Source organism: Apiospora marii (genome assembly GCF_038362585.1).
Source record: "Apiospora marii strain CBS 49790 chromosome Unknown utg000005l_segment0_segment0, whole genome shotgun sequence".
In the NCBI taxonomy this organism is placed as follows: domain Eukaryota; kingdom Fungi; phylum Ascomycota; class Sordariomycetes; order Amphisphaeriales; family Apiosporaceae; genus Apiospora; species Apiospora marii.
Window position 1 is genome coordinate 2,523,007 of NW_027117377.1, and position 23,559 is coordinate 2,546,565.

Genomic DNA, 23,559 nt, shown 5'->3' on the forward strand with positions numbered 1-23,559 from the left:
CAACAGTAACACGCAAGATGATAGGCATCCTTCGATCCATGCCGTCCTTTGTGCTACACTTGTATCCTTTCCTTTTGTCAACTGTAGGGCCATGGAACTTCGAGCGTAGCACTAGACGTCTCACAAGCTAGGCTCAAATGTTCGAGGGGTCTCGTCTATTGTCACACCCTAGCTGGGTCAACTGGTAGGCCTCCATGTTCGAATAGACGCTCGGAAATCGTAGCATGGCCCTGTTTCTGAGCCCGCCACGAAGAAGACTGGTCGAAATTGTCAGCAATCCTGATATCAACGTCAGTAACGCCTAAGGGATGTGCCGCGATATCACTGACCGAAACAAGCGGCGATCGATAGCGGAGTCGTGCCATAGTGATATCTCACGGTAATATTCTCATGATAATATCGCCATGTTGTCGAAGTAGTAGCTCATGTACTGCACCGAGACGTTTTGAATGGCATAAAATAAGGGTGGCCGTTTGCCGCTATGTGAAGCCAAGGTTTGGCCTTGTTCCAACAAGCAGCCGTACCGCGGCCGCATGCACGAGAGCGGTGTCCTGTCTGCATTCAATTCCCCCGTCGCCTTGCTTGAGGGCCACAACGCTGCGCCTCCACCGATGGCATCCAGGGTCGATAGCCTGTTGTTCGTTGCTGGAACGTTCCCCTGACGGTCTTCGAGGTCCATGGTGCGAGAGATCTATTCCATCGCTGAGTTGGCACGGGTGTTTTCAGACCTCCATGGCCGCTCCCATGTCAGGCCGCCTGGGCAGGGGGGATACGCAAATTATAAATATCTGTTCTATTCCTGTCCCCTCCCCGATGTGCTTCTTCCCATCTTCCCACGCCCTTTTTTCTACCGCATGTATTTTCACACACGACCTGAGAACACACGTCTACCCCCGACTATCTGGCTAACCAACGTGATGCCAACCTCCAATGAGATTGTACCGACTACTCAGTCTGTCGATGTGGACTTCGGCAGAATCGAGGGGCTCTATTGCGCTCCCAGCAAGGAGCGTGGCCACTTGATCAACACCATTGCCAATCCAACCTTGACAGGGAATGCCACCATGTTCGACACCACCTGGAAGCCAGTGTGGATAGCTGCAGACGGAATCAAAGGGGAAGGTGTCCCATACCTGTATGAAGTTTTGCATCTACTTCGTGGCTGCTTTCAGAAGGGCACCAGATGGTCGCACGATCTTAGGGTGCGCGGAACAGAGACTAGGGGGGGACGTCCCAGTCAGGGTTTTGGGGTCCGTGGTAGCCGAAGTCGATGGATGCAGCAAGGATCGGTTTTTGGTCGCATTCATAAGCCCCAAGGTCGACCTCCGAGAGTGGAACGGCTCCTGATTCCAGTATGGGCAGAACCTTGTTATGGGCCATTTATCAGAGATGGGTGTTCCAGCGTGCAAGGCAGAGCCTAAAGAACCCCCAGCCGCCGGCGCATGCCACCCTGTGGGCTTCAAGGCAAGCATGCTCGACGTACCCGGCTCAGAGATACCAAGCCCACATTCGCCTGTATTCGGGGTGAAGGACTTGCGGGTGGACAAGGACGCACCATCACCTATGGACGGTTACCCTTCTGACAAAGCGCACAGAGGTGAGCCGGAAACAAGATCGTGCAAACGACAGCAACCATTACCGCGATCTACAACTCGAAGGACACGGAGGAGGAACACTGCCGGGCTGGGTGGTAGCTTCAGTGCTCACTGGCGGGAGAGAGCAGCGCGAAGGGAAACACAAGGTTGGCGTCGACGGCCAGGCCATGCCATCGACACATCTACTTCTGCAGCCTAGTCTTTCGCCACTAATATCGTCGTTATTAGCGGTGTCGCCGTAGTACTGCGGGGTTCAGAGGGAGATGGATGCGCGACGAGTGAGATTCTTCTGTTATTCGGATGGTGGTTGGGTGCTCGTCGGTGTTGGCAGCAGGACGCGCTCGATTACGCCCAGCAGCTCGCTGAGATATCCCGTCTTCTTCTCAGTACTGTCTTATCGGTCTGGATGTGTTCGATCTGTAAATATAATGCAGATAGCGCTCGCATATGTAGAGCAATTCACCATCGGGCGATTTCTGGATGAAGGGCACCCGGCAGCATCAAACCAGATGGTGATCCTGGTGTTTGATGCGCAGCGGCCTTACGAAGAACAGATGACTGGGTTGCCCACGAGCCTAAAATAGACGAAGCGCCTAATCCACTCTGAGTCTACGTAACACTAACGGGCGAGATTGTGCGCTTCCAGGACGTAGTAGTATGGGCCATACGTGACCATGTCTAGTTGATAGAGAAGGAGGACAAGCCAGAGAGGAGTAGTGCATGCGGTCTTAGTGCATAACGAAGCATTAAAACGGGGATACGTGATAACCGTACTGGGTAGAAAGGGCACTATCGTTTGCTCTTCTTCCGATAGATGCTCGGAAGACCGCGCTGTCAATCTAGTTCGCACGAAAAGAGACTGCTGAACGGAATAGAATTCGCGTTTAATGGCTGTCCAGTACATTGATGCTTATCGTTCTTCCGCTGACACCTACCTCTAATTCCTGGTACGACTTTCTTAGCTTCGATGCGGGGACAGGCTGGAAACATCGAACAAGTTTTGGGTGCATTGGGCTTTCGTAGTACGAATTACCCAGGCCATGACTGTGCTTGGCACTACTAATAGATGGGGCTCAGTCAGACGCGAGTACATGGTAACTTTATACCTCGGCATGAGGCGGCAATTGCTCAACTCGAAGCACACTCTGAGTCTAACTATATTTCGCCAGCGATGAGTCTGATCCTTCAACAGCACTTCCACCCAACCTGGGGTGATGTCCCTAGGAGCCACGGTCGACAAGTCATGCCATGATCCCAGGTATGGCCCGCGTTCGTTATGCACGTAGGCGTCAACGGCACCAACAATAGCCACCACCGGAGTATGCCGGAATAATGCTGTACCACACGAGAAGTAGCAGTGCATATCTAACTTCCATACAACTAAGGCAGATGATTATTGTCATCAAGTGATGAAGACGAAGTTGAGCAAAACTGTAATACCATCTCGAGGAACTTCAACCGCCCTAGGTGCGACACACCTGGCTGGAAGCGGATTCCCACGTGGAAAGACTGGAAAGAGGAACTTGGAGAGATCTGTGGGGATATGTTCGATTTCTGACAATGATAATGGTCTCCTGTGGATGCTAGATAGAACTAATCCTTGATGAAATCGCCAACAAAGCTTCCAGGCCCTTCGGAAACGGCTGTAAACATTGCGCCGCGGTCAACTGCTATGGTATGACCGTCAACATCTTCTCCCCGGAACTGTCCTTCTTGCTTGTCCCAGGACATCCATACTGGCATGTGACCACTGCTGGGACGAATCTTGAATGACAACTCTGACTCGCCTGTATGGAAATGTTTCCCATCTATAACTTTGCCATTGAAATCCTTCCACTGGCCAGGTTTGCCACACCGGCGAGGAACCCGCTTGTATGCTTGGGACTGCCGCTCAACCTCTTCGACAGAGAAGTTGAACTTCGATGACCTCACTCGCTTCCTAGGAGCTGCTGGCGACCTGGGCTTTCTCCTCTTCTTGCGCCCTTGCGGTTGTCTCGGAGTATCTGAGGCGTGTGTACCTCTCTTTCCGAGCTCGTTGGACTCCTCTTGACAGTTAATCATCTCTAGTCCGGAGTCAGATGGCTCTCCGCAGGGTGACAATAGGATGGCCTCCTGAGTCACATCACCGCCGCTTGCCTCATCCAAGAAAATATGTACACTGCTGCTATCGTTGAGGTCCGAGAAGTCGATGGACCAGTCGTTAAGGCAGAATGGTAAGCCGTAGAATTCAAAAGGGGAACCAATAAAACTGGAAGGTGAAGTCTCCATGATTTTAGGCCAGCCAGTGAAGCCAAATGGTTCACTGGACCAATCAACGAAGGCAGAAGAGGCGTTGGACCAGCAATTGGAGTCGAACGACGATCCATGGTTTGTAGGGCTCCATTCAATTGTGTGTGTAGCGCTGGTAGGAAGGTGCATATGACTGTCTTCAGGAATGTAGGTTGGGAGGACCTCATCATCACGCCGGAGCATAGACTCAAGGGCGGACTTCTCGTTGTCGTTGAGAGAACCATAGAACGAGTCTACCGTCCTTGTAGGTGTGGAATCCATAGTTCGTACTGGTTCGAAAAGATCAACATGAAAGTAGAGATGAAGAAGGAGAGAAGAAGAAATGGAAGGAAGAGCCTGAGTATATATATACTTGTAGCCCCTATCCAATTATTTCCTCGAGCCCATTGCTCACCAAATGCTACCCTCTAGAGACTAACCAACAAGGCAGCCGGTTACCTCACAAGTCAAAGCCACCAACTTCTGCTCGCAGCCAACTTGAACACCAAGAAAACCAAGGTTCGGGGGAGTCTCGTGATCGTCGATGTCATGCATGCCCGCCTTGCTTGACGACCAAAAGTCAACAAAGCTAATAAAAGGGGTGAGCGGCCGATCTTCATAGCCCACCACATCCAGGAGCTAACCGCTGTGGCCGCAACAGTATACCAATCAGCGCCTTTGAGATCCATCGAAGTTCTCTTCGGACTCGCCCATACGTCTCCCAGTACGGCCATCACGGCCAGCATAGCCTGTCTCAGCTGGATCCAGGCGCAGCCTTCTATACTCGCCAATAAGTAGCGTCGGTACCCCTCAAAGGCCGTATTGGCGGGCGGGCCTGAGACTGCCCATCCCATCACAGCCTGTCTCATACAGGATTCGGATGGGGGTATGCTATATATTCACCAATAAGTAGCCTCTGCACACCACCAAGTCCGTGTTGATGGGCAGGCCTGGAACAGCCCACCCTACCATAGGCCGTTGCAACGGTGTGAAGAAACTATTCTTGTCATGGCTAGCGACAACATCGCCCAGTAAGATGACGCTATTCCACTCTTTTCCACGGAGTCTCAAGCGAATAAAAGCAGCACTGACCGTCGAGGCCTTAGGCTGGGCCAGTTCGATGCATCCGGAAAAGGGGCTATCCGTCAGCCTGAGAGCTATTTCGACTTGTGACAACTGGGTATGTTGGGCGCTTCTTCTCGCACAAACGTCAACATCCAATCGTTAGACTTCGATCCAAGTTGATATTGTGGACCTGTAACACTATACCTACATCTATCTCCGGACCCCCTTGTTCCTATTCCAGAGGACCTTGTCCCCTAGCTTAAGGCGCTTGCAGCCGGTGGATGATTTGACGTCGAGAAGACGACCACAGACCACAGCCTCAAACTCCTGCAAATTAGAGACCTGGTGCCTACTGTACATACACTTCATCCCTCTATAAGTACCTCGGCCTTCTCTCTTCCCCCTCTCGGCTTCTTCCTTCGTCAACTCAACCCGCTCTACGCCCAGCTTCAACTCTACCCATCGTTCTCCCTAGCAGGGCTATTTAAACTCCATTATACCGGAACATTCCTTCGAAAACATCACCTGCCGTACCATCATATTACGCATGGTACGACCATGGACTATAGCATACGAACCACCTCTCCTCCTGGAGAAACAACCATGCCGCATCGAGATATGACTCTCAAGGGTTTGGCTTGCAGACGTTCTTCTCGATCTAAGATACAGACACCGAAGGTTACGGCCGCTGGATCCTGGCAGCAACTCATATCACAAGCACGACCCTCCGGTCAAAGAAAGTACAGGCGCCGGAAAGCACGTCTCAATAAGACTAGTCAGTCGAATCGATGAAGAAAACGACGCATAAGCTGACATTTGGACAGAACGCCCCCGTGGTTCGCAGGTAACACATCAATCCAATGCACAGCCCAAGGCGAATAAGTTCTTGGACGAGGAGGGATGGTTGATAATGCCTTCTCTTGAAGAGTTGTGTAGCATGTCTCATACTGACCTAGATGAGCTTAACATCGCTTGGCCTAGGAGTAAGTGAGAATGAGCTTGGAGAGGGTGGTATGGATGGAACCATTGTTCGGCATAGATACTACAGGAAACACTGTTAAACCCGACATCAATTGTTCCGTAACTCTATCACCGGGGATTCAGGTGACGTGGAGATATTAGATTACCTTTGTTCTCGATTAATGTCCTCGGTATACAATAGAATATCGTGTTCTGTGCATATTCGGGTGGTGGGTACAGATGGTAGATGGCCCCGTGGCTCTTGACTAACACCCCGATAATATATTCTAATAATCAATCCTTGAAGGTCCTATGTGACATTACCTGTGCCAATTGTATCTCGAGAATAAAATTTTCAATTCCTTGTATTCTAGTATGATCCCTCCCGCTACCGCACAAGGACGTGATGGATGTGACGTTTAGATGTGGATGTCTCTACGACTACACATGACGCTCCATCACCTCCATTCCTTGCATCATCCCAAGCTGAGGATTAGCAGCGTTGCATCGAGGCCGAGACCCCGAACAATAAGTGACCTGTTTCGAGCCTGGTCAATGAGGGTCAGCCTGTTTGTTGTCTGCTTAGGAGATACTAAGGGTGTGATCGGCTCGTTGTTTCTACCACAGCTTCAAAGAGTTCACTGCCTGGCTAGCGCATTGTAAGACGTCGAGGGGGAGGGCTGGCTTGGGGAGAGCTCGCAGTTAGCAGCTGATAACGATTCCCGATATATACGGCCGTACCCCTTGCTATAGTGTAAGAACAGAACAGAGCCGCGAAGAGGCGGAATGACCTCTAACCCCGTGGTCTGCTTCCTATTAAGACACAAGCATCCAGAGGCGGCCCCTGTTGGCCTGGCGATACTGGCCGAGACCTACAAGCTGGGACTGTTCCGGTGGCTGCTATTATCGTCAGAGTTGGCTCGCAAGAAATTCCGGGTGGGCAGGCCAGTCATGCGCTCGACAACTAGGCGGTCACAAGAGTGCGGTACATGGGGAAGGGCCTGGCTATTTAAACTCTCGACTTCCCCTTGTCGATACCTTTCGAACTTTCCCTCCTTCATCACACATTTTCTTCCCCGCCCACCACGCCTGCATCACACTTCTTCTTTCTAGACCAAGGCCACACCTACCCTCATTATCAATCCTCATTGCCAAGCATGCCACCAAACGCCACCAACACAGGCAATGAGTCTGCTAGCGACCATCTTGGGCCGCACTCAATACCCACACCTAGTGAGCCCTCGCCACGCATCCCTCGCGGGTATTGCCTCGTCCCCCGAGACAAAGACTGGGCAGTCAAAGACATTACCAGCCCGAGCCTCGTCAACGGAATTGTCAAGGTCAAGGCTACGTGGAACAACGGCGCCGTATGGCGCGACTCGGCCCGGAAGCACGACCTCGCGGAGTTTGCGACGGACACCGTCGGCAGTTTTGAACTTGCCTCTATTAATGGTCGCGGAAAGCAGGATGGAAGGAAAGTTCTTCTTGTCAGTTATTGTGATAGTATGGTCGAAGTGAAGGACCTCGGTGGATACTGGCTAAAGCACGCAAGGAAACTCGTCATCAAGAAATGGGGGAAGAGAAGGGGGGAGAAGATTTGGAGGCGACAGCTCCGCTACAAGCGGCAATTTGAGGGCAACATGTAAAGACTCCCGAGGTAGCTATCTACGGTCGGCGAAAGGGCAAGCTATATCATTCCAATGCATCCTTGGTGCTTGCACGTTTGCTTTGAAGCAACTATTCAGGGGCTCGTAAGGCTTGTTGTCATTTTAACGGTGATTAACCAGAGCTGGAGCATCTACTTAGACCGCGACGGATGGATGGCGCTGTGGATCGTACACCGCCATATTACGGTTTTCCGTACTAGCCTTGTAAGATAGAATGCTTCTTGTACATCTACGTACCATCTCTTCCCCTGCTTGATGCCTCCTTTAACGGCAGCTCACATAGACTCAGAGTGATAGCTGGGCATGAGCCTCACAGAAGCACCCCAACCTGCCCTGGCGAACGTAAGGAGGAGCAGGTCTGTTTTGCGCCTGGGTTGGGTGCCCCTTTGGTTCAGGGCATGCGGAGCCAACGGTAATAGTGAGTCACTTTTGGTCTAGTAGGTGACAGGTGAATGTTATTGAAGCCAAATGCCAGAAAGTCATTATATCAATTTGTATACTCTTAAGACCCTGTTGACATTCGTGCGTCGTACTTGCGAGTCTTTCAAGTGAATTGTATGTACTAAAGCTAGACAGCTACGACCTGTGGTTCGGCTCTTTTTTCATTCTCCTGATATACCAGAACTGGTATATACACAAGGCAATCGCCATGGAGGATAGATCTAGTACAGTTGTAGCTAAAGCGACCTTTCCCACCAAGGGCCACCGTCCATGCTGAGCTGTGTAGATGTTGATGACAATGGTCAACAGACAACTCATCGAGTTGAGAAGTCCGGGGCTATTTTACATGAGCGGATGTTCCATCAAGAGATTCAGGAAAACGACGCACAGAATGAGATGGCTTAGCAGCCAATCATAGTTTCCTCTGAATTTGTACCAGAGCCACGTGGTCCCGGTGCCACCAATTATAAAACAGGCCACAGACACGGGGATAAGTGATCTTTCCAAAGTGATAAGATGTGCCAAAGGCATCGATTCCACATTTTGTAGCGCCTGTGAATGGCGTAGAAAAGAAAAAGTCCCAGGAAGGATAAAGAAGCCTGCTAGAGAAGCCAGCTGAAAACCGCCGCAAGCAGGTTAAACCTGTTCCCAATTTCTCTCGATGCAAGCACCATGGTCTCGTATGACGAGGTCATGATGACTGAATCTAGGGATGCAAGGGTACAATCACGTCTGATGTGCCTGCCAATTGGAAAGGGGGATTGCCTTGCCCGACAATCTATACATATGCGTGGGTTTCTTTTCAGCCCACCGAGTCTTGATTTAGACGCCTCGTATCCTGCCCATGCCGGGGATGGCCTGCGGCACGGCCGGTCTCTAATAGAACCTGGGAGATGTAACCACGGCGGCTGTCGGATTTGAACACCCGAAAAAGTCCAAATGTAGCAACCACGGCGGCATTCGGCCGAACCCCACCATCCGGTGTTGGCATGCGCGCGGCAGCGCGAAGTAACACAGCTACTTAATCTAGGCATCCGGGAAACAGTCTCTTAGCTCTGGAAAGATTGGAAAGGGAAATGGCTAGCCTACCATCGGATTGCCCAAAGGGTAAGCTGTTCTACGTCTGTAATATCAACCAGTTCCGTGGTTGCTGTCCGTGGGATCCATGCAGCGATGCAGTTGGTTGCACCAAACATCCCTTGCCGCATGAACACTCCATCACTTCGTCTATCTCGTCAGTTGCTACATCGGCGACAGTGCCAACCGTTCTTACATCGGGAAAAGAATCCCCAACGCCCACTACCACCCTACCAAGCTCGTCAGCTGGATCAAATGCAGGTCTTTTCCCAGACAACCAGCCCGAAGAACATACAAACAACCGAACAACAGTATTCATTGGCGTGGGTGTTGGAACAGGCATGCTTCTTCTTCTTTTCAGTTCTTTCGCGATATGGTTCTGGATGAGACGACGACAGCACGTCGACGATACCGCCTTTGTGATGTGTACAAGCAATACTGACGAAGGTGAGATGTCATCTCCTAATGCTGGGTAACAAGCTCACAAAACAGTGCATTCAGCAACGCGTCAGGCACAGCAGCCTGCGCGAACAGATCATGTCGTGCGTCCTGTACACAACATTTCGTTGGTGGAGTTGCCAGCGGATGAAGTCCTAAGGACTTCAGATCCCTGCACCAGTCGCCTCCCACTAGTGCGTCAAGGGACGAATGCTCCCAATGTCGAGTGCGTCACGAGCTGGTCTCAGTTCTAGTACGCAAGTATATCACAGAAGCATAGGGTAGATGAATCGACTCGTGCTGAACCCATCCACGTCCTAGACTTGCCAAGCTGCGATTTGAAATCCCATAAATAAAAACGTGATCGTAGTGACTATAGCCTATAGCTCCAGGCCACCCCAATCTTACTTCGTCGACCGGCGGATCCTCTGCGGAGACTTTGGTGCTATTGCCTGGTGTGAGTCTGCAGACCTACACTAATGGAGCATGGTAGGGGCGTACCACACTGCCGGAACTTAAATTGACCTTTGGATTACGTAAAGAGTACTGGTAGCTGACTAGGCGGGGCCGTTTGGAGTTGCGAGTTACCAGGACTTGGTCGCTGACTCTTCCTGGTAACGTCGCGTCCAGTGCGGCTGTCTACCAGTCACTAACTCCTCGGCGTGACTAGTAGCGATGGGCTCCACCAGGCAGTTCCCAGTAGCCCCGGCTTCTGCTCAATGGCTACTAGTCATCTCCCCGCCTTCGCTACTGGTCTTTCCAAGGCCAGGGCGTCGACAGGTACCAGGAACTTTGCCCTGCGCATTCTTGGCCATGGGGAGACGCACGCAAGCAAACGCTACCTACTGAACCTACTCGGAGACCAGCTTCCCACAACGCTACCAGGATCCCGCTGGCTCAACGCCCATTTCTGCTTGTATAGACAATGGCAGTCACGCGCTTACGATGGACATTTCGAAACATGGGGAATTCAATTGAGTCCTACATACTCCATCCAGCTGTTTGGTACCGCGTTCTTCATAGCGCCAACCATCACGCATCCACCTTCGCCTTCTTACTACCCTCCTCACCGGGGTCGTCCACTCTTTCACGCTTTACAGACTCTTGGCCCGAGGTTTCAGCTGGGCCTGTGGTAATATTGTGCCGAACATTGTCCTCCGGAATTTTCGGGCAACCGACGATCGCACGCCGGGAGATAATACTGTACAGCGTTACAAACTCCCTGGCCGTCAACCCGGTTACGAGAGGCTCCCCGAGGCGTTGATTATTCTTGTCAAAGGTGTCCTTCTCTACCATCAACTTTTCCCAACACACTAGGAGATGGACAAGGCGTCTCCTGGTGTTTTCGTAGCAAGAGTTGGTAAAGTGCAGGTATTTTTTCAGTGTTGCCTGTGCTGCTTCATCGTCTTGCTCCCTTTCTGCTTCAAGCATGGCCTTCTCCTCGTCGAAAAGAAACCACGGGCGAGAAGGGTTCGAGACGATGCGAAGGCAATCCGTAGGACGGCTCCCTACCCGCATATTGCCCAGTACTGCTGATGAGATCGCTGCGATTTGTTCTGCCATGTTGGGAATATGAGGGTCAGGCGGCAATTATGGTCCAAGATGATACACGTATGAATGGCGGCGCACAAGTCACACGGCAAGTAGTGGACAATTGTCAAATAATGGCGTATTCTGCCACTTTATGGAAACCGCCGCGCGCATCCTTAAACCCGACAATAAGAACCGGCGGTAAAAAGTCCCTATAGCCATGACATCGTCTTATATTAACCACGTCCATAACAGCGTTGTCCCGAATACGCACTTAGAACCGCAAGACTTCGAAGAGTGACCCGTTCGTGAGATCCAACCCCTCTACAGAACGCCTTTTCTGCGCAGCACTGGCAATATCCCCACAGCTTCCAAGTCCCCAACCAGGACTCCCTCCTGGCAAGCAGAACCACGTTACTCAAGACTGTCGACTCCCTTCATCGGGTGGTCAGACGCAGCCTTCCATGGTCCAGCTTTCGGTCGGCCACTCGCAACATTTACGTAATTCACAAGGAGAGTAACAGAGGAGTGCAGAGGAGCGGCAGTCGACAAATTGGATCGGACCCGACAGTCTGGTCCGCCCTTGCCGCGCTACTTTAGTACTATGCAAAGGCAATCACGCGCTTATGCGGTGCCTAGAAGACTTCATTGGTTTATATACGCCAGCTATCAGAAGGTCTTGCATTGTGTAGATTATCATCTTTCCACCTTCTCCTTTCCGTTAACATGAATGTCGATCGATCCCTGTGCCCGATCCGGAACCACAGGAAAGCCAATAAGCATACGCCGGGCAATAATCTGGTACAGTACCACAAACTCCTTTGGCTCAAAGTATTCTTGACGTTGTCCCAAGTCAAAGTTTTCCTTGTCTACCATCATCTTTTCCCAGCATGCTAGGAGATGGAGAATACGTCTCCTAGTGTTTTCGTAGTAGTTTTTGTCGAGCTGTAAGAATTCACGCATGGTAGCTCGATCGACCTCTTTCTTTACGAGATCCGTCTCTTCTTCGAAAAGAAAGTAATCCCGAGGCGGGTTCCATATGACATCCAGACAGTCACGAACACGACTCCCACGCTGCATTTTCTCGAGAATTGCCCGTGAATGCGCTTGGATCTCTTGCAAGTTCGCCATAGTCGACACGTAAGGGATGTATGCGGATCGAAAAGTAGTACAGGGTACTATGAAGGGGGAAGACAGCGCACAACATGCACTACGGAAGGCAGAATTGTGTGTTCATTGAGCAGGCAAGATTGGGTATTTCTAATTATGTATGGAGGCTCGGGCGCCTATGCTCAAAGTCGGGAATAAGTACTGGCGGCAAGAAGACGCCGTCGTTACGAAGGCGCCTTATCTTAGCCATGCTCATGATAGAGAGTATCCATTCCGCATATGAATGTAGAGCATCACAGCTTCGAAAAACAGCGATGTGCTCTTGAAGCTTGCTGTTTCATCTAGACCTTGCCCTGACAGTATTCACCATGCCTTCCCAACCCCCATGTCCCCGGTCAGTAGTACCTCCTGGCAAGCTGAACCAAGCTGACCCAGACGCTAGTTGCACTACCCTGTTCGCGCCATTCCTTGGTACAGGGCATGCTCAGGTATTCGCGGCCCACCCCGACTGCTCGGCCTCTGACAGCCGTCCGTCCGTCATGGATAGCACGCACAGAGCATCGCTACGTCGAGCACGCAGGCGTGAATCAACGAGGTTCTCCAAGCGCCGCAGAACCTACATCAGAGGAAGTCACAAGCTGTCAAAGGATTGCAGCGCTCAGGTGTTTACGGTGGTGAAGAAGAATAACAAGTTTTATGTGTATAATTCTGCGCCTCAAGACGTCGCCTGGCCGCCAAGCTACGCAGAAATCGTACGATCCCAGTCCCTAGTGAAAAGGAACACCAACATTAACACACACATAGTTAAGGGCGTATCCTGTGCCAGTGGTACATACAGCAACGGACTTCGAAACAAATGGAAATGGCGTTTAGGATGAACGTGCTCAGAAAAGGAGATATCACATGACATTAGCGGTACTGCCTATAATAGATGCCAATCTTCGTGAGCTACTGTATGAATTACATGATGCTATTCTCTGTTACTCCACCGACGCTTAGGCGGCAGCTAGCCCCATTGCTCGGAAACGTCACTCGGAAAAAGAAGTCGCAGTATGCTCGTCATTGCAATGAACAGGTGTGTTATACTAGGGTGAACTCGTAAGTAGAAAGAAGTCACCGGGTTATAGTAGACTCACGCGGATGCTGTCCGCCAGCAGCAGCTGAATTCTATCCAGCCGGAGTTGTAACTGACGGCATTCCTCGAGAAGGAGGGAGACACGAGCGGTATGCTCTGCGGCTTGCTGCGCGCGCTCAATGTCCAGAGGCCGCAGGTATGGCCGGAAGCGCCGGGATGGCCTATGATTAGGGGCGGCGACTCGGAGGGGCGGAAGACGACTGGTGTTCATTGTGTCAACAGTACGGCAACGATCACTCTAAGTCAGATAGACAAGCTGTGTCTGGGTTTGTACATTCGATGAAAGTCATGCGAGAAGTGGGAAGGGCAAGAGAGCATGGTCGCGAGAGAATAGAGCGCTGGGAAGTGGTATTTGTAATATCAAGGAGGAAATATCAGACCACCGCAATTATTCCTAACATCTATACAATTTGTTGACAACAAGCCGAAAGCAAACACATTCCTCCTCCTTCCCCTGGGAAGACACCACCGAAGGCCTAGACGCCTATAGTACACGACTGCGCTGTGTGGATGATTGTCAGGGTCGTAAAGACAGATAGAGCAGCCATGTTGGTGCTGATCCTTGTCCCACGGCTCACCTCGAAAAGCGAGGCAGCCCCCTTGACCTCGGTGGCGGTACTCGTCACAGAAGTAGGAGGCGCATCGCTTCTTGTACTGAGCGTGCTAGTCCGTTGGGTCGTGTATGGGATTACACTGCCGATATCGGTCCGCGTCGATATGGTGCCGGTGCCGGTACTTGTCGTTGTCGTACCGATACTCGTGCCGAATGTTCCACTTCCCGTCATAACGGAAGGGTGCCCAGACGAAGTCGCCAACTTACTAGCAGGGGTTGGACTCTGGGCTGTACTTACTGCCACCTGCCCTTTTCCCATTGTAGCCTCTGGCGAGGTCATACTGGTCGGTTGTGGAGTAAGCGTGGTTGAGCTTGGCTGGTCGGCTCGTGAACTTGTCGATTGGATTGTGCGGCCAAATGAGTAGCTTGTCGAAGTCGTTGTGAGTGTTCTTGTCAGAGTTGTTGTGAGTGTACTTGCCGAGCTTGTGGTCGTAACAATGCTGGTACTGGTCTGCACTGCTTTGAGTACACAACCAACAGTCCCTGGAAGCTGCAGATCCATAGCCGGGTCAGCGAGCCCCCCAGAAACTGTGGCCAAGAAGCAATGTGGGGTTTGCCCAGAGCATTGCCTTGATAAGATTAGCGACATCACGCAGCACGAACTGACGGGGGTGTGGGGCGCATCGACAAACAAACCATGTGACATATGCCTCCCCATTTGGCACGCCCGGGGGCACGACGAAGCTCATGGACTGTTGACCAGGGCAGTGGATTGGCTCGAACGAGTACGACAACTGAAGGAAGTCCGAGTTGGAGAACGACATCACGGAAACGCAACGCTCACCGTTGCTCCTATCACGTTGCATTAGCGCGACACAACGAAAGGGTCCGGGACGCCACCAACACCGCAGCTACAGTAGAGATGCCGGCCTCCAACGCCATCGGGGGTCCCGAGAGGCAAACACTTGGCGATGCCGCCGGTAGTGCAGCCCAGACAGGCATTGCTACGAGTAAGATCTTTTTCATCATTGTGTTTTCCGAGGCGCAAGATGTTAAGAGCGAGTGTCATTCCTGGATGCTATCCAGCGCTTAAATACCAACAAGCGATGTGCTATGTTCCAAAATAGGACTCTAGTGTGAAGCGCCTTCAGAATCTGCTGGCTGGGCTTATAAATGGATACAAAGGGCATCTGCCATTCCCCGTTACCATCAACCCCGCTCCTGAATTCAAACCCAACACAACGACCAAACAAGGAGACAATAGCACTACCATGGACTTCTCTGCTTTCGCCCAACTCGATCTCCCACCCATCCCTGAGAATCCGACCATGGACTTCGATCTTTTTGGAAGTTTCAACAACCAAGACATGTTCAACCCAAGTACCTTCGACAGTCTGCATCCTGATTCCACTACTGAGACTGCTACTGCCAGTCTTGATAGGTTCGTGGCACACATCTATCTGAATGGGATCAAGCTCACAACTAGAGAAGAAAGTTAGACGACATATGCGCCCGCCTCAGCCGTGTGGAAGAGGGAATGGCAACCAAGGACCAATTGGACCAAGTTGCTACAAGTATCGATCACGGATTTGAGTGTTTAGGCCATGCTGTGAGCGAGGCGATGCAGTCCATCCACAAGCTTCGGGATGGTCTACGTAATTACACTATGATGTTCTTGAAAAGTATAGGGGTCTCGGATGGTGGGGAGAAATCCAGTGCGAGCGTGGCGGCAAGGACTAGTTGAGTTTAAATTGAGGACAGTCAGCTCAATGACATGGCCCTGGTCCTTTCGCGAAGTAGATATACTGTAATGGAAACCCAACTCTTTAAACGTGACCAACCTATCTCGCTGCCCTTGTTTGTCCTGCCTCCAACTCTCGCTGATTTACAATCATGTCTGCCATGAGCCATGAGAAAAGCCTCCCACCTATCCCTACCGTGCCAAAAAGGGCTGGGGTGCACAATTTTCCTCAACGCTCACTTAGAACCCCTGAGGATAAGTTGAAGCTTCTTCAAAAGGAAAACCAGCAACTATGTCGCCAGCTAGATTCCATTCAAAGTCAGTACGAAGCGAAAGATCGGCAGGTTAGGCATCTCGAGGCGGAGATCGCACGCTATCGTGAACAGTGTAATAAGCAGAACAAGGCAGTTGAGCACATTGCCGACACGATTGCCCTTGCTTTCCGAGATTATCAAGACATCACAGGAACGCAGCCTTCGACCGAGGTAGCGCGGCAACCGAATACCGTTGACGAGGATTCCATCACGTACGCCGATGTGATAAGCGCCTGGAGTGACTCGTCTCTAGAATAGAACCTTCGCTACATGGTCTAAATTCGAGGCCATGTTAGGAATACTTATATACATGTGTATGTAGTTAACTTGCCTATTCTCACTCTTAGACACTTGCGTCCTCGTCTCATCCTTTGTGCTCGCCACGTCACTTCAACGCCTTATTAACAAATATCGACTAAAAGACGAACTAAAAGAGAAACCATCAAGACGCAATGGGGCCCATTAAGTTTGGCATAGCTGTCGTTTGTGCCTATGTGGTTTCTCAATCGTAAGTGTAGGCGGCAAGCTGGTCGGCGTGGAATCGAGGTAGCTAACACTATGAAGTATTGATCGAAAGATGGAGGAGAGACAGCAGAAGCAAAGGAGCCATGGCAAACGACGGCGCCGTAGCTCAAACCACTACGAGAGTGGACACAGCACGACTACTACAAGCACTACGCGCTCAAAGGTTGATTGAAGTTCCAGTTGCCTCATCAATCTCGGGGAACGAATCTGGTAGCGGGGCTTTTGGTGATTCTATTATTAGCATAGTCTCTTGGTAGTACGAACAGCGGAGAGCAATTACCCCTGACTTAGAGTCCTTAACGGTCGAATTTGAACCCCAATATGATATGCATGTGTTATATCTGGATACTGACCTACCCCATATAGCATACGCTGGGCGTTAGGTAACGGTACAACACCGGGTGTGATTCTTGAAAAAGGAAGCGATTGGCGTTCGAGTTTCGTTTTAGAAGGACCAGTTTTTGGCGCCTGGGTACAAGATCACTTTTCCAAGTCTCTAAATTCGGAACCCGAGCCGCCTGTGACCCCGGCTCAGATTGAACACCCGGGTGATGTTTATATGACGGAATTACATACCCGTCTGTCGGCCTCCTCTATAGTCAAAACAACTGGTTCTGTCCCACCCCAAAAATGGCTTCAATCATTTGCAGTGTCGTCGATTTCGAATATCTAGGACTCACAGGCATGCATGTCTCTCTTCTGTGTAGTTGCATCTCGACAGGAAATCAAGACTCATTTGAGGCATGCACTGATGCCGATGGCCGAATCATGAAGTGGGAACCTTCAGTCGCCAGCGGAACTGCTACACACAATACCGGAGTCACTGTGAATACCTCGCAGTACTCAGAGGTTCAACTCATCTTTGCGACGGGTCAATATTTCGGACAAGACAACACTCCATGGGCTACTGTTCGAGCCCATCTCGATGCAGTCAAACTTATTCAGTCAGTCACACTACAATTTGGCCCTTATAACGCGACATACAGCTTAAGATGCGTTACTGCACCCATGCGCTGCTTTGGCAAAGATTTCTGGGAACAGCCGTCGAGAACGCACTGCGCTGCTTCACTTTGTCCGCCACAGACAGCTTCACCGACGATCAAACTACGCGACTCCAGTTTGGAATCTGCTACGGAGGGGCCGAGTGATCTGGTATTCCCTGTTTTGGATGCAGTCCCGAGAAAGAGGAAGGCGGAGTACTATCATCGTGACGAGCCTCCACGAAAGAAGAGACTCATCATGTGGGATAACTAAGCTAGGTGTTGTTTTATCGCTTTTTACTGTACTGCAAGTTGTTCCGGAACGAAGTTACCTTAGTCAATTAAGCTATGTTGGATCAACATCTCCTATTCTATCACCTAATCATGTGTATAAGCCACGAAGGGAGGTCTCTAGCACGGCTTATTGGAAACGCCTCGAGCCTAACAAATACTACAATAAACCTGTGTATGCCATTTGCCTTTATTTAACGAGTTATAACCCTAAGCCCGAGGCCTTCGAAAGAACTATCATACTGTCCGCCTTTTCACTATCTTGAAGGGCTTTCTGAATTCGTGTACCTGAGCTACCGCGCGCTTCTTCGCCTGCTTACGGGGTTGTGGGCGACGTTTCCGTTGAGATGGTTTTTGCATCTCTTCGTCTCGATTCAATGATAGCGGCTCCACATCACTGTCGCTGCTGCTTGACGGATCATCTGGGACGTAGGAGGCGGTCGCGGATCCATCGCTCGACGCGGCCGATGTGGTGTTATCCACGTAAGGGGACAGAATGTCTAGCTCGGCAGAAAGAGGAAGCGGATCCATCTCCGTGACCCTAACGCAATAGCGAAACGGACAACAAAGAAGAGTAACCATCTTGGATTCGCCCTGGAGTTCAATGGGAATTGATGACCATCGGGACATGAATGCCGGTCTAACGTCAACGCTGATACGATAGTGGTGATTTGGGGTGAGGTCAACCGCAAGCGCCGTGTTCCTCTTGTCTTCCGGCGAACTGGGGCACCAGACTGTAATAGGATCGTAAGCAGTTTCGGCCTCGTACGAAAATGGAGATCCCTTGACTTCCAGTGTTACCTGAAGTCCAAGGAGTGGCTCATAGTGCTCGTTGAGGACTTGAAACTTTATTGGCGCCATTTTGCCTGTCTTACAGTTTGGCCTGGGAGGAATAGTGAGATACACTTAGCAATTATTGGGTAAGAGAAACACAAACCGTAGGAATTGTATCAGACTCTTGATATGGGTCATGAGATGTAACAAGCACTCTATTGCCCTCTATAGGGTTTATCTTTAGCCGTATGTCCATTTCGAACAACTGCACTTTTATTGGCCATAAAAATAAGCGCTGGGTAGATGCTAGAACAAGCCCCTTTGTTCCTATTCGTATTCACTGTATCTCGAAAAATCTCTGTTGCGCTATAAGAGGATATAGTATCTTACAACTATGCTTTTCATTTGCCAAGCTGGACTAAAGAATAATTTTCCAATTCCCTCCTTCCAAACTCAGCAGGATGAAAGCGACTCTTGTATTAACTAGTTTTTTCTTGTTTTGGAGCTCGTCTCTCGTATCAGCACAAGTCGATAATAAAGCCACTCTATGCCTATCCAGCCCCGCAATCCCTCTTGAAGCTGGAGTCTCTACGGTGACTACACAGTTAGACAGCCATCCCTATCAAAAGACAAACGCTGACTTGGATCTAGCATTAGTCACCCTTTCCAGGGGATCTGCAGTGCCACACTCGAGTTCGCAGATATTCAATTTCTCCCGGTCGTCTATTCATTCGAGATTACGAGCTGTGAAGGCCTGCAACTCTTGACCTTGATCACACCTCAAGATGCACCTAACGGAGAGGCCGCAATCACCTGGTCCGTTGTCCCCCGACTCTGTCCAATACATACTAACAAGACACAGGAGATGCACCAAGGCAGGGGTTTTGGGCTGCAATCAGGTCATGATCTATAATGGGCGCAGTAACCAGAATTTAGCGACATCGAAGAAGGGCACTATAAGGTGCATGCCCAAGCCTGCCGCAGCTGGTACCTCCACCTTACCAGTCCCATCAGTCCCATAAAACAACGCGCCCCGCACCTCCTATCAACGCTAGATATTATTAGTATGAGGACTAGATAAACATAATTTCTATTGATAAACCAATTTGGGGGTCAAAAATATCATCTGGTTTGAGGTGTGTACAAGACGCGGAACATGGTTACCATTAGCTACCCCTCCCCACTCGTGCAGCCCTTGTGCATCCCTTGTGCATATCACGCACATGCTTCTCAAAAGACCTGCGTGTATAACATCAATCGCTAGTGAGGCAAAGGTATCATACATGATTGGCTGCTTGCATCCTTACTAGAGCGCTTAAGCTAGAAGGTTGCTTCTAGGTTGTGATGATATAAGTCGCAACCTCGAGTGGCAGTTCTTTCAACTTCTTCTCTTCTATAATGTCGTAAACGATTTGAGTATTCCCGCAACAGACACGCCACAAGTTACGAAGTCCATTGTACACGCACAACAATGAAATTGGATGTCTTCAGTTTGCTCGCCGCACGGGTGAGGTCCATCACAACATGAGCCGCGCGGATTGTGTGATGAATCGGAACAACAGCCAGGGTCTTGATTTGTTGGTATTACCAGGCTTGGCATTTTCCGGTAAGCACCACTTGCTCGATGACCACGACAAAGCCTAAGCTTTTAGGTGCTACACCGAAGCTTCCACACTTCGCGGAGCCCACAGGAACAAGCGTCACGTCTCTTTGGATAAGGACCGTTGCCTCACGATATCGATGTACGGTTGCGGCAGGGTACCATGAGGCCATGCCGGACAGTCCAAAAACTTACCAGTCAGTTCTCGTCGTTAGTCCTCAAGGAGAGACGCTCCCGAGTGGTCGACACCCACTTCACTGTGTCAGTCCACCGACCCCTGAAGATATCGACAACTGTGACGCCGGGCATATACCTGGTATTGAGCTAGCTATCGTTGCATCTGGTAAGTGAGCTGGACGATCGGAGAGAATGTGTATCGGCCGAAACCTAATTAAACAGTGAATGATCTTACGTAGGTTCACCCCGGACTTGTAGCGATTCTTATTAATACAGTATGAGCACCTTGGAAGCGTCTACAGAGCTTGCTCACCGCATATCCGATACCCAACCAAACACCGTCATGTTATCAACAGCAGAAGCGTCAGTGCATGGCCTGTCCAGCTTTGGGTCTGAGCCGAATGAATCAGACTGGGAGACAGTAAGCCGGTGAATGAAAGGCCTGGTGCCCTTGATAAAGCGCAATACGCAACATGAGACCATTTTCGTCTTTGCAAATTGCTCTGTTACTGAAAATGGATAAACGATATACACAGGTACTAGCGCCATCCTAGGCATCTAACGCGGCGAGGTTAAAGTCTATGGCATTCTCAGTCGAACCGAAAGGGAGCTTCTAGTGGTTGACACGAGGGATAGACCAATCTGTACTCTCCGGATTTGACCAAAGACCCCTCTTACTTGATGAGGCCGGTCCCTTGTTCCCAACCGAAAGCAAGAAGCCCGCCTCTTCTAATCCCAGCGAATCCTGTGGACCACGCCAACGACGTTTCGACGCCGCACCCGACCACTCTTACTCGAACATCAAGGAGTCGGAAGCTCATTTCTCAGTCAACAAAAGATGAGAAAGACGAGACATGTGCATCTGCTATCACCACCTTTGCAGACCTGTCGCCGATGCTAAATCCCTATGGCTATACTCATGAACGCACGTGGCTTTCTTCGTCGGGGGGGGGGGGGTAAAAAAAACAAGCTCATCGCTTACCACGGCAACGGCGTCAAAACTGTAGGTCGTAGATCTTGCTACATTGTCAAAGCAGTTTGTCGTGCAGGCTGTCGACATCCAGAATGCAATGTGGTCTTCACTCAACTCGGATCAAGGGGCGGACGGTTTGGAAATGCTAAGAGCTTCCTTCTTTTGATCTGCTGAGCTCGCGGGGCTTGCATTATTGAGTAATAGCACGGGTTTTGGTTTATTCGATGGGACTAAAATATATTCCATGCCCTTGATCATTGCGCTGCGCAAATTCATGTATACGTAAATGTCCAATTGAAGAGCTCGGTAGTCCGAAATATCTGTATACCACAAAATTATGCTTCCAATCCATCATCTGTTTGTGAGGTCGGCCGTACTGGAATCACCGGTGACGGTAGAGCGAGGGGAGGCGGTTCCTGGTATGTCCACGACACTATCGGAGGTGCAGATTGCGTACAGCGGCAGTGCAACAGAAGTTTGGGTAGGCATAGCGAGGATTGAGCTTGCCCTTCTGAGTCTCGATAGGTATAAGCAGACATGAGTGCTTGAATTCCTGTCGGCTTGGGGAAGTATCGGGTCGTGTAACTGCAAGAAAACTCGTTCATGTATAACGCAATGGAGTGATACCCTGAGATGGCCAAAGCGAGCTCTAAGCAGCATACGGTGCTCCATTCGTTCATCCCGGCGGTTATGAACGAGATCCGAGCCCGCGCGTCACCCATTATGAAGCCATGTTCTATGAAATCTTCGCAGAACTCCCATCGAGGAATACCATTCACGTCGGTTACGCCTTGGTATCGGGTTGTGATGGCGTTGCATTGGTGGGTGAATTCGACCATAATGTGAACGCCCTCGATACCAGTATGCTCACTAGTAAGAACTTGACATGATATAGAAGACATGATTACGAGGGCTAGAAATGACTCGATATATATGCTTTCGGATAGAATGGGAGAGGCTGAGATTATTGTAGGATAATAGGAAGGTGCTAAGTCAATTCAACACGAGTCCGTAGCAAACCCGTTCCAAATCTTATAGTACACCAGTCTGCCGCATTGCAAGTCGTGCTTGAAGGCGTGCCCAAGGTGGCCGATGCGCCGGTACTAGAATTAACAGCAACGGTCCAAGCGATCAAGCCCGGACCGCCCGCCCCCCAGACCGGGAAATATGCGCGCGGCAGCCCGAAATAGCATTAACCATGAGTCGAGTAGCAAGCGTTCCAGCCCCCGCCTCCCCCTTCTTTTCGTATTTCCTATCAACTGAAAAGAAGAAGAGCACGGAGATACTGTCGAGGGAATCAAAGATTTCTCATCTCGTACACATGGGCGCAGGCTAATCTGCTACACTCAGATTTCGAACAGGTACGATTATAGTCAATAGTCAAGCTATGAAGGCAAAATAGAGAGTGTACTGCCAGAGTTCATTCATCTCTTAAGTGCATTTAACACTCCAAACATATTCATAAACGCTGTAGTGTTCTTATCGACGGCATCTGATCCCTTCTCAGCTTCCGGGCGATAGTCAAGTAACTGGTCATGTACTAAGTTGCTGAGTCTGTATGGACACCGGCTTATACTGTGTGGGCCACTACTGAAACCATCAACTTGGACATGAATGGCAGAGTCCAAAGACATGACTTCTAATACGAGATTCCGCTGGAACGGCTGGCCCTTCCGGCAAAGATCCCATAGATCTGTCGGGCAAAGCTCAGTCTCGGTGAACTGGGCTTCATCTCCCCGATAGAGGAAGCATGCGCTCCTGAGTCTGGACTTCATAAGTAGATCCATAAGCCCCGGCCCTGGGGGGACGCGACATAATACCCTCACACTGCATTCCTGGGGAAAGGTAGTTGGCTTGGTATCGAGTTGGATGTAAAACAGGTAACATATGAGCTCGACAGATAAAGGCGAAAGTGACATGCTGTCGAGGGTATACCGATCGGCGCGTACAAGAATGTCCGTGTTTGAAGAGTTTGAACAGACTTCTGTAAATTCGTCAAGCCTAGTCAATTGTTAGATACTTCTTTATACGCGGGAAATGATACCGACGTCTCTATATGCGTTGCGCAGTTCGAGAAAACCCCCCTCTTCGTATAGAAAACGAAATCGACGCTGCTGGTGTTTCCCACCGTATTTCCCACCGTGTTCAGGTCCCACGCCAAGCCTTTCCCGAACGTAGCTAAACCGGCCTTCGATATTTTCGCGGACTTGAGATTTTTAACATGATACTTGCAGTCCGAGAGAGTCCATTTCTCTACGAATATCGTAAGCGCAAAGTAGATACCTATATGAATCAGTTACTGCACTCATGCATAGGCTACATCAACAAACCGGTTTCCGACGCTA

General features: G+C 50.4%; 12 protein-coding genes across 12 annotated transcripts; 6 read left to right on the forward strand and 6 right to left on the reverse strand.

Moving 5' to 3' along the window:
- Positions 1-917: 917 nt before the first annotated feature.
- Positions 918-2,179, forward strand: PG985_008702 (uncharacterized protein; the record flags this gene model as incomplete). The annotated part of the gene is made up of 5 exons (XM_066828470.1): positions 918-1,202; positions 1,354-1,597; positions 1,659-1,741; positions 1,795-1,981; positions 2,034-2,179. The coding sequence occupies 5 exons, from the start codon at positions 918-920 to the stop codon at positions 2,177-2,179; spliced, it is 945 nt and encodes a 314-aa protein (XP_066683382.1).
- Positions 2,180-3,188: 1,009 nt separating this feature from the next.
- Positions 3,189-4,145, reverse strand: PG985_008703 (uncharacterized protein; the record flags this gene model as incomplete). The annotated part of the gene is made up of 1 exon (XM_066828471.1): positions 3,189-4,145. The coding sequence occupies one exon, from the start codon at positions 4,143-4,145 to the stop codon at positions 3,189-3,191; it is 957 nt and encodes a 318-aa protein (XP_066683383.1).
- Positions 4,146-7,045: 2,900 nt separating this feature from the next.
- PG985_008704 (uncharacterized protein) lies at positions 7,046-7,534 on the forward strand (the record flags this gene model as incomplete). Its single annotated transcript, XM_066828472.1, has 1 exon — positions 7,046-7,534. The coding sequence occupies one exon, from the start codon at positions 7,046-7,048 to the stop codon at positions 7,532-7,534; it is 489 nt and encodes a 162-aa protein (XP_066683384.1).
- Positions 7,535-10,543: 3,009 nt separating this feature from the next.
- On the reverse strand, positions 10,544-11,074 carry PG985_008705 (uncharacterized protein; the record flags this gene model as incomplete). Its single annotated transcript, XM_066828473.1, has 1 exon — positions 10,544-11,074. The coding sequence occupies one exon, from the start codon at positions 11,072-11,074 to the stop codon at positions 10,544-10,546; it is 531 nt and encodes a 176-aa protein (XP_066683385.1).
- A 663-nt stretch (positions 11,075-11,737) lies between these two features.
- On the reverse strand, positions 11,738-12,172 carry PG985_008706 (uncharacterized protein; the record flags this gene model as incomplete). Its single annotated transcript, XM_066828474.1, has 1 exon — positions 11,738-12,172. The coding sequence occupies one exon, from the start codon at positions 12,170-12,172 to the stop codon at positions 11,738-11,740; it is 435 nt and encodes a 144-aa protein (XP_066683386.1).
- Positions 12,173-13,179: 1,007 nt separating this feature from the next.
- Positions 13,180-13,497, reverse strand: PG985_008707 (uncharacterized protein; the record flags this gene model as incomplete). Its single annotated transcript, XM_066828475.1, has 2 exons — positions 13,180-13,236; positions 13,288-13,497. The coding sequence occupies 2 exons, from the start codon at positions 13,495-13,497 to the stop codon at positions 13,180-13,182; spliced, it is 267 nt and encodes an 88-aa protein (XP_066683387.1).
- A 452-nt stretch (positions 13,498-13,949) lies between these two features.
- On the reverse strand, positions 13,950-14,663 carry PG985_008708 (uncharacterized protein; the record flags this gene model as incomplete). The annotated part of the gene is made up of 3 exons (XM_066828476.1): positions 13,950-14,101; positions 14,138-14,339; positions 14,532-14,663. The coding sequence occupies 3 exons, from the start codon at positions 14,661-14,663 to the stop codon at positions 13,950-13,952; spliced, it is 486 nt and encodes a 161-aa protein (XP_066683388.1).
- Positions 14,664-14,761: 98 nt separating this feature from the next.
- On the forward strand, positions 14,762-16,152 carry PG985_008709 (uncharacterized protein; the record flags this gene model as incomplete). The annotated part of the gene is made up of 3 exons (XM_066828477.1): positions 14,762-14,849; positions 15,025-15,280; positions 15,825-16,152. The coding sequence occupies 3 exons, from the start codon at positions 14,762-14,764 to the stop codon at positions 16,150-16,152; spliced, it is 672 nt and encodes a 223-aa protein (XP_066683389.1).
- Positions 16,153-17,187: 1,035 nt separating this feature from the next.
- Positions 17,188-17,673, forward strand: PG985_008710 (uncharacterized protein; the record flags this gene model as incomplete). The annotated part of the gene is made up of 1 exon (XM_066828478.1): positions 17,188-17,673. One exon carries the CDS (start codon positions 17,188-17,190, stop codon positions 17,671-17,673), a length of 486 nt encoding a protein of 161 aa, XP_066683390.1.
- A 254-nt stretch (positions 17,674-17,927) lies between these two features.
- PG985_008711 (uncharacterized protein) lies at positions 17,928-18,551 on the reverse strand (the record flags this gene model as incomplete). Its single annotated transcript, XM_066828479.1, has 1 exon — positions 17,928-18,551. The coding sequence occupies one exon, from the start codon at positions 18,549-18,551 to the stop codon at positions 17,928-17,930; it is 624 nt and encodes a 207-aa protein (XP_066683391.1).
- A 1,437-nt stretch (positions 18,552-19,988) lies between these two features.
- Positions 19,989-20,415, forward strand: PG985_008712 (uncharacterized protein; the record flags this gene model as incomplete). The annotated part of the gene is made up of 2 exons (XM_066828480.1): positions 19,989-20,070; positions 20,117-20,415. 2 exons carry the CDS (start codon positions 19,989-19,991, stop codon positions 20,413-20,415), a joined length of 381 nt encoding a protein of 126 aa, XP_066683392.1.
- A 103-nt stretch (positions 20,416-20,518) lies between these two features.
- Positions 20,519-20,858, forward strand: PG985_008713 (uncharacterized protein; the record flags this gene model as incomplete). Its single annotated transcript, XM_066828481.1, has 2 exons — positions 20,519-20,662; positions 20,796-20,858. The coding sequence occupies 2 exons, from the start codon at positions 20,519-20,521 to the stop codon at positions 20,856-20,858; spliced, it is 207 nt and encodes a 68-aa protein (XP_066683393.1).
- Between the last annotated feature and the right edge of the window lie 2,701 nt (positions 20,859-23,559).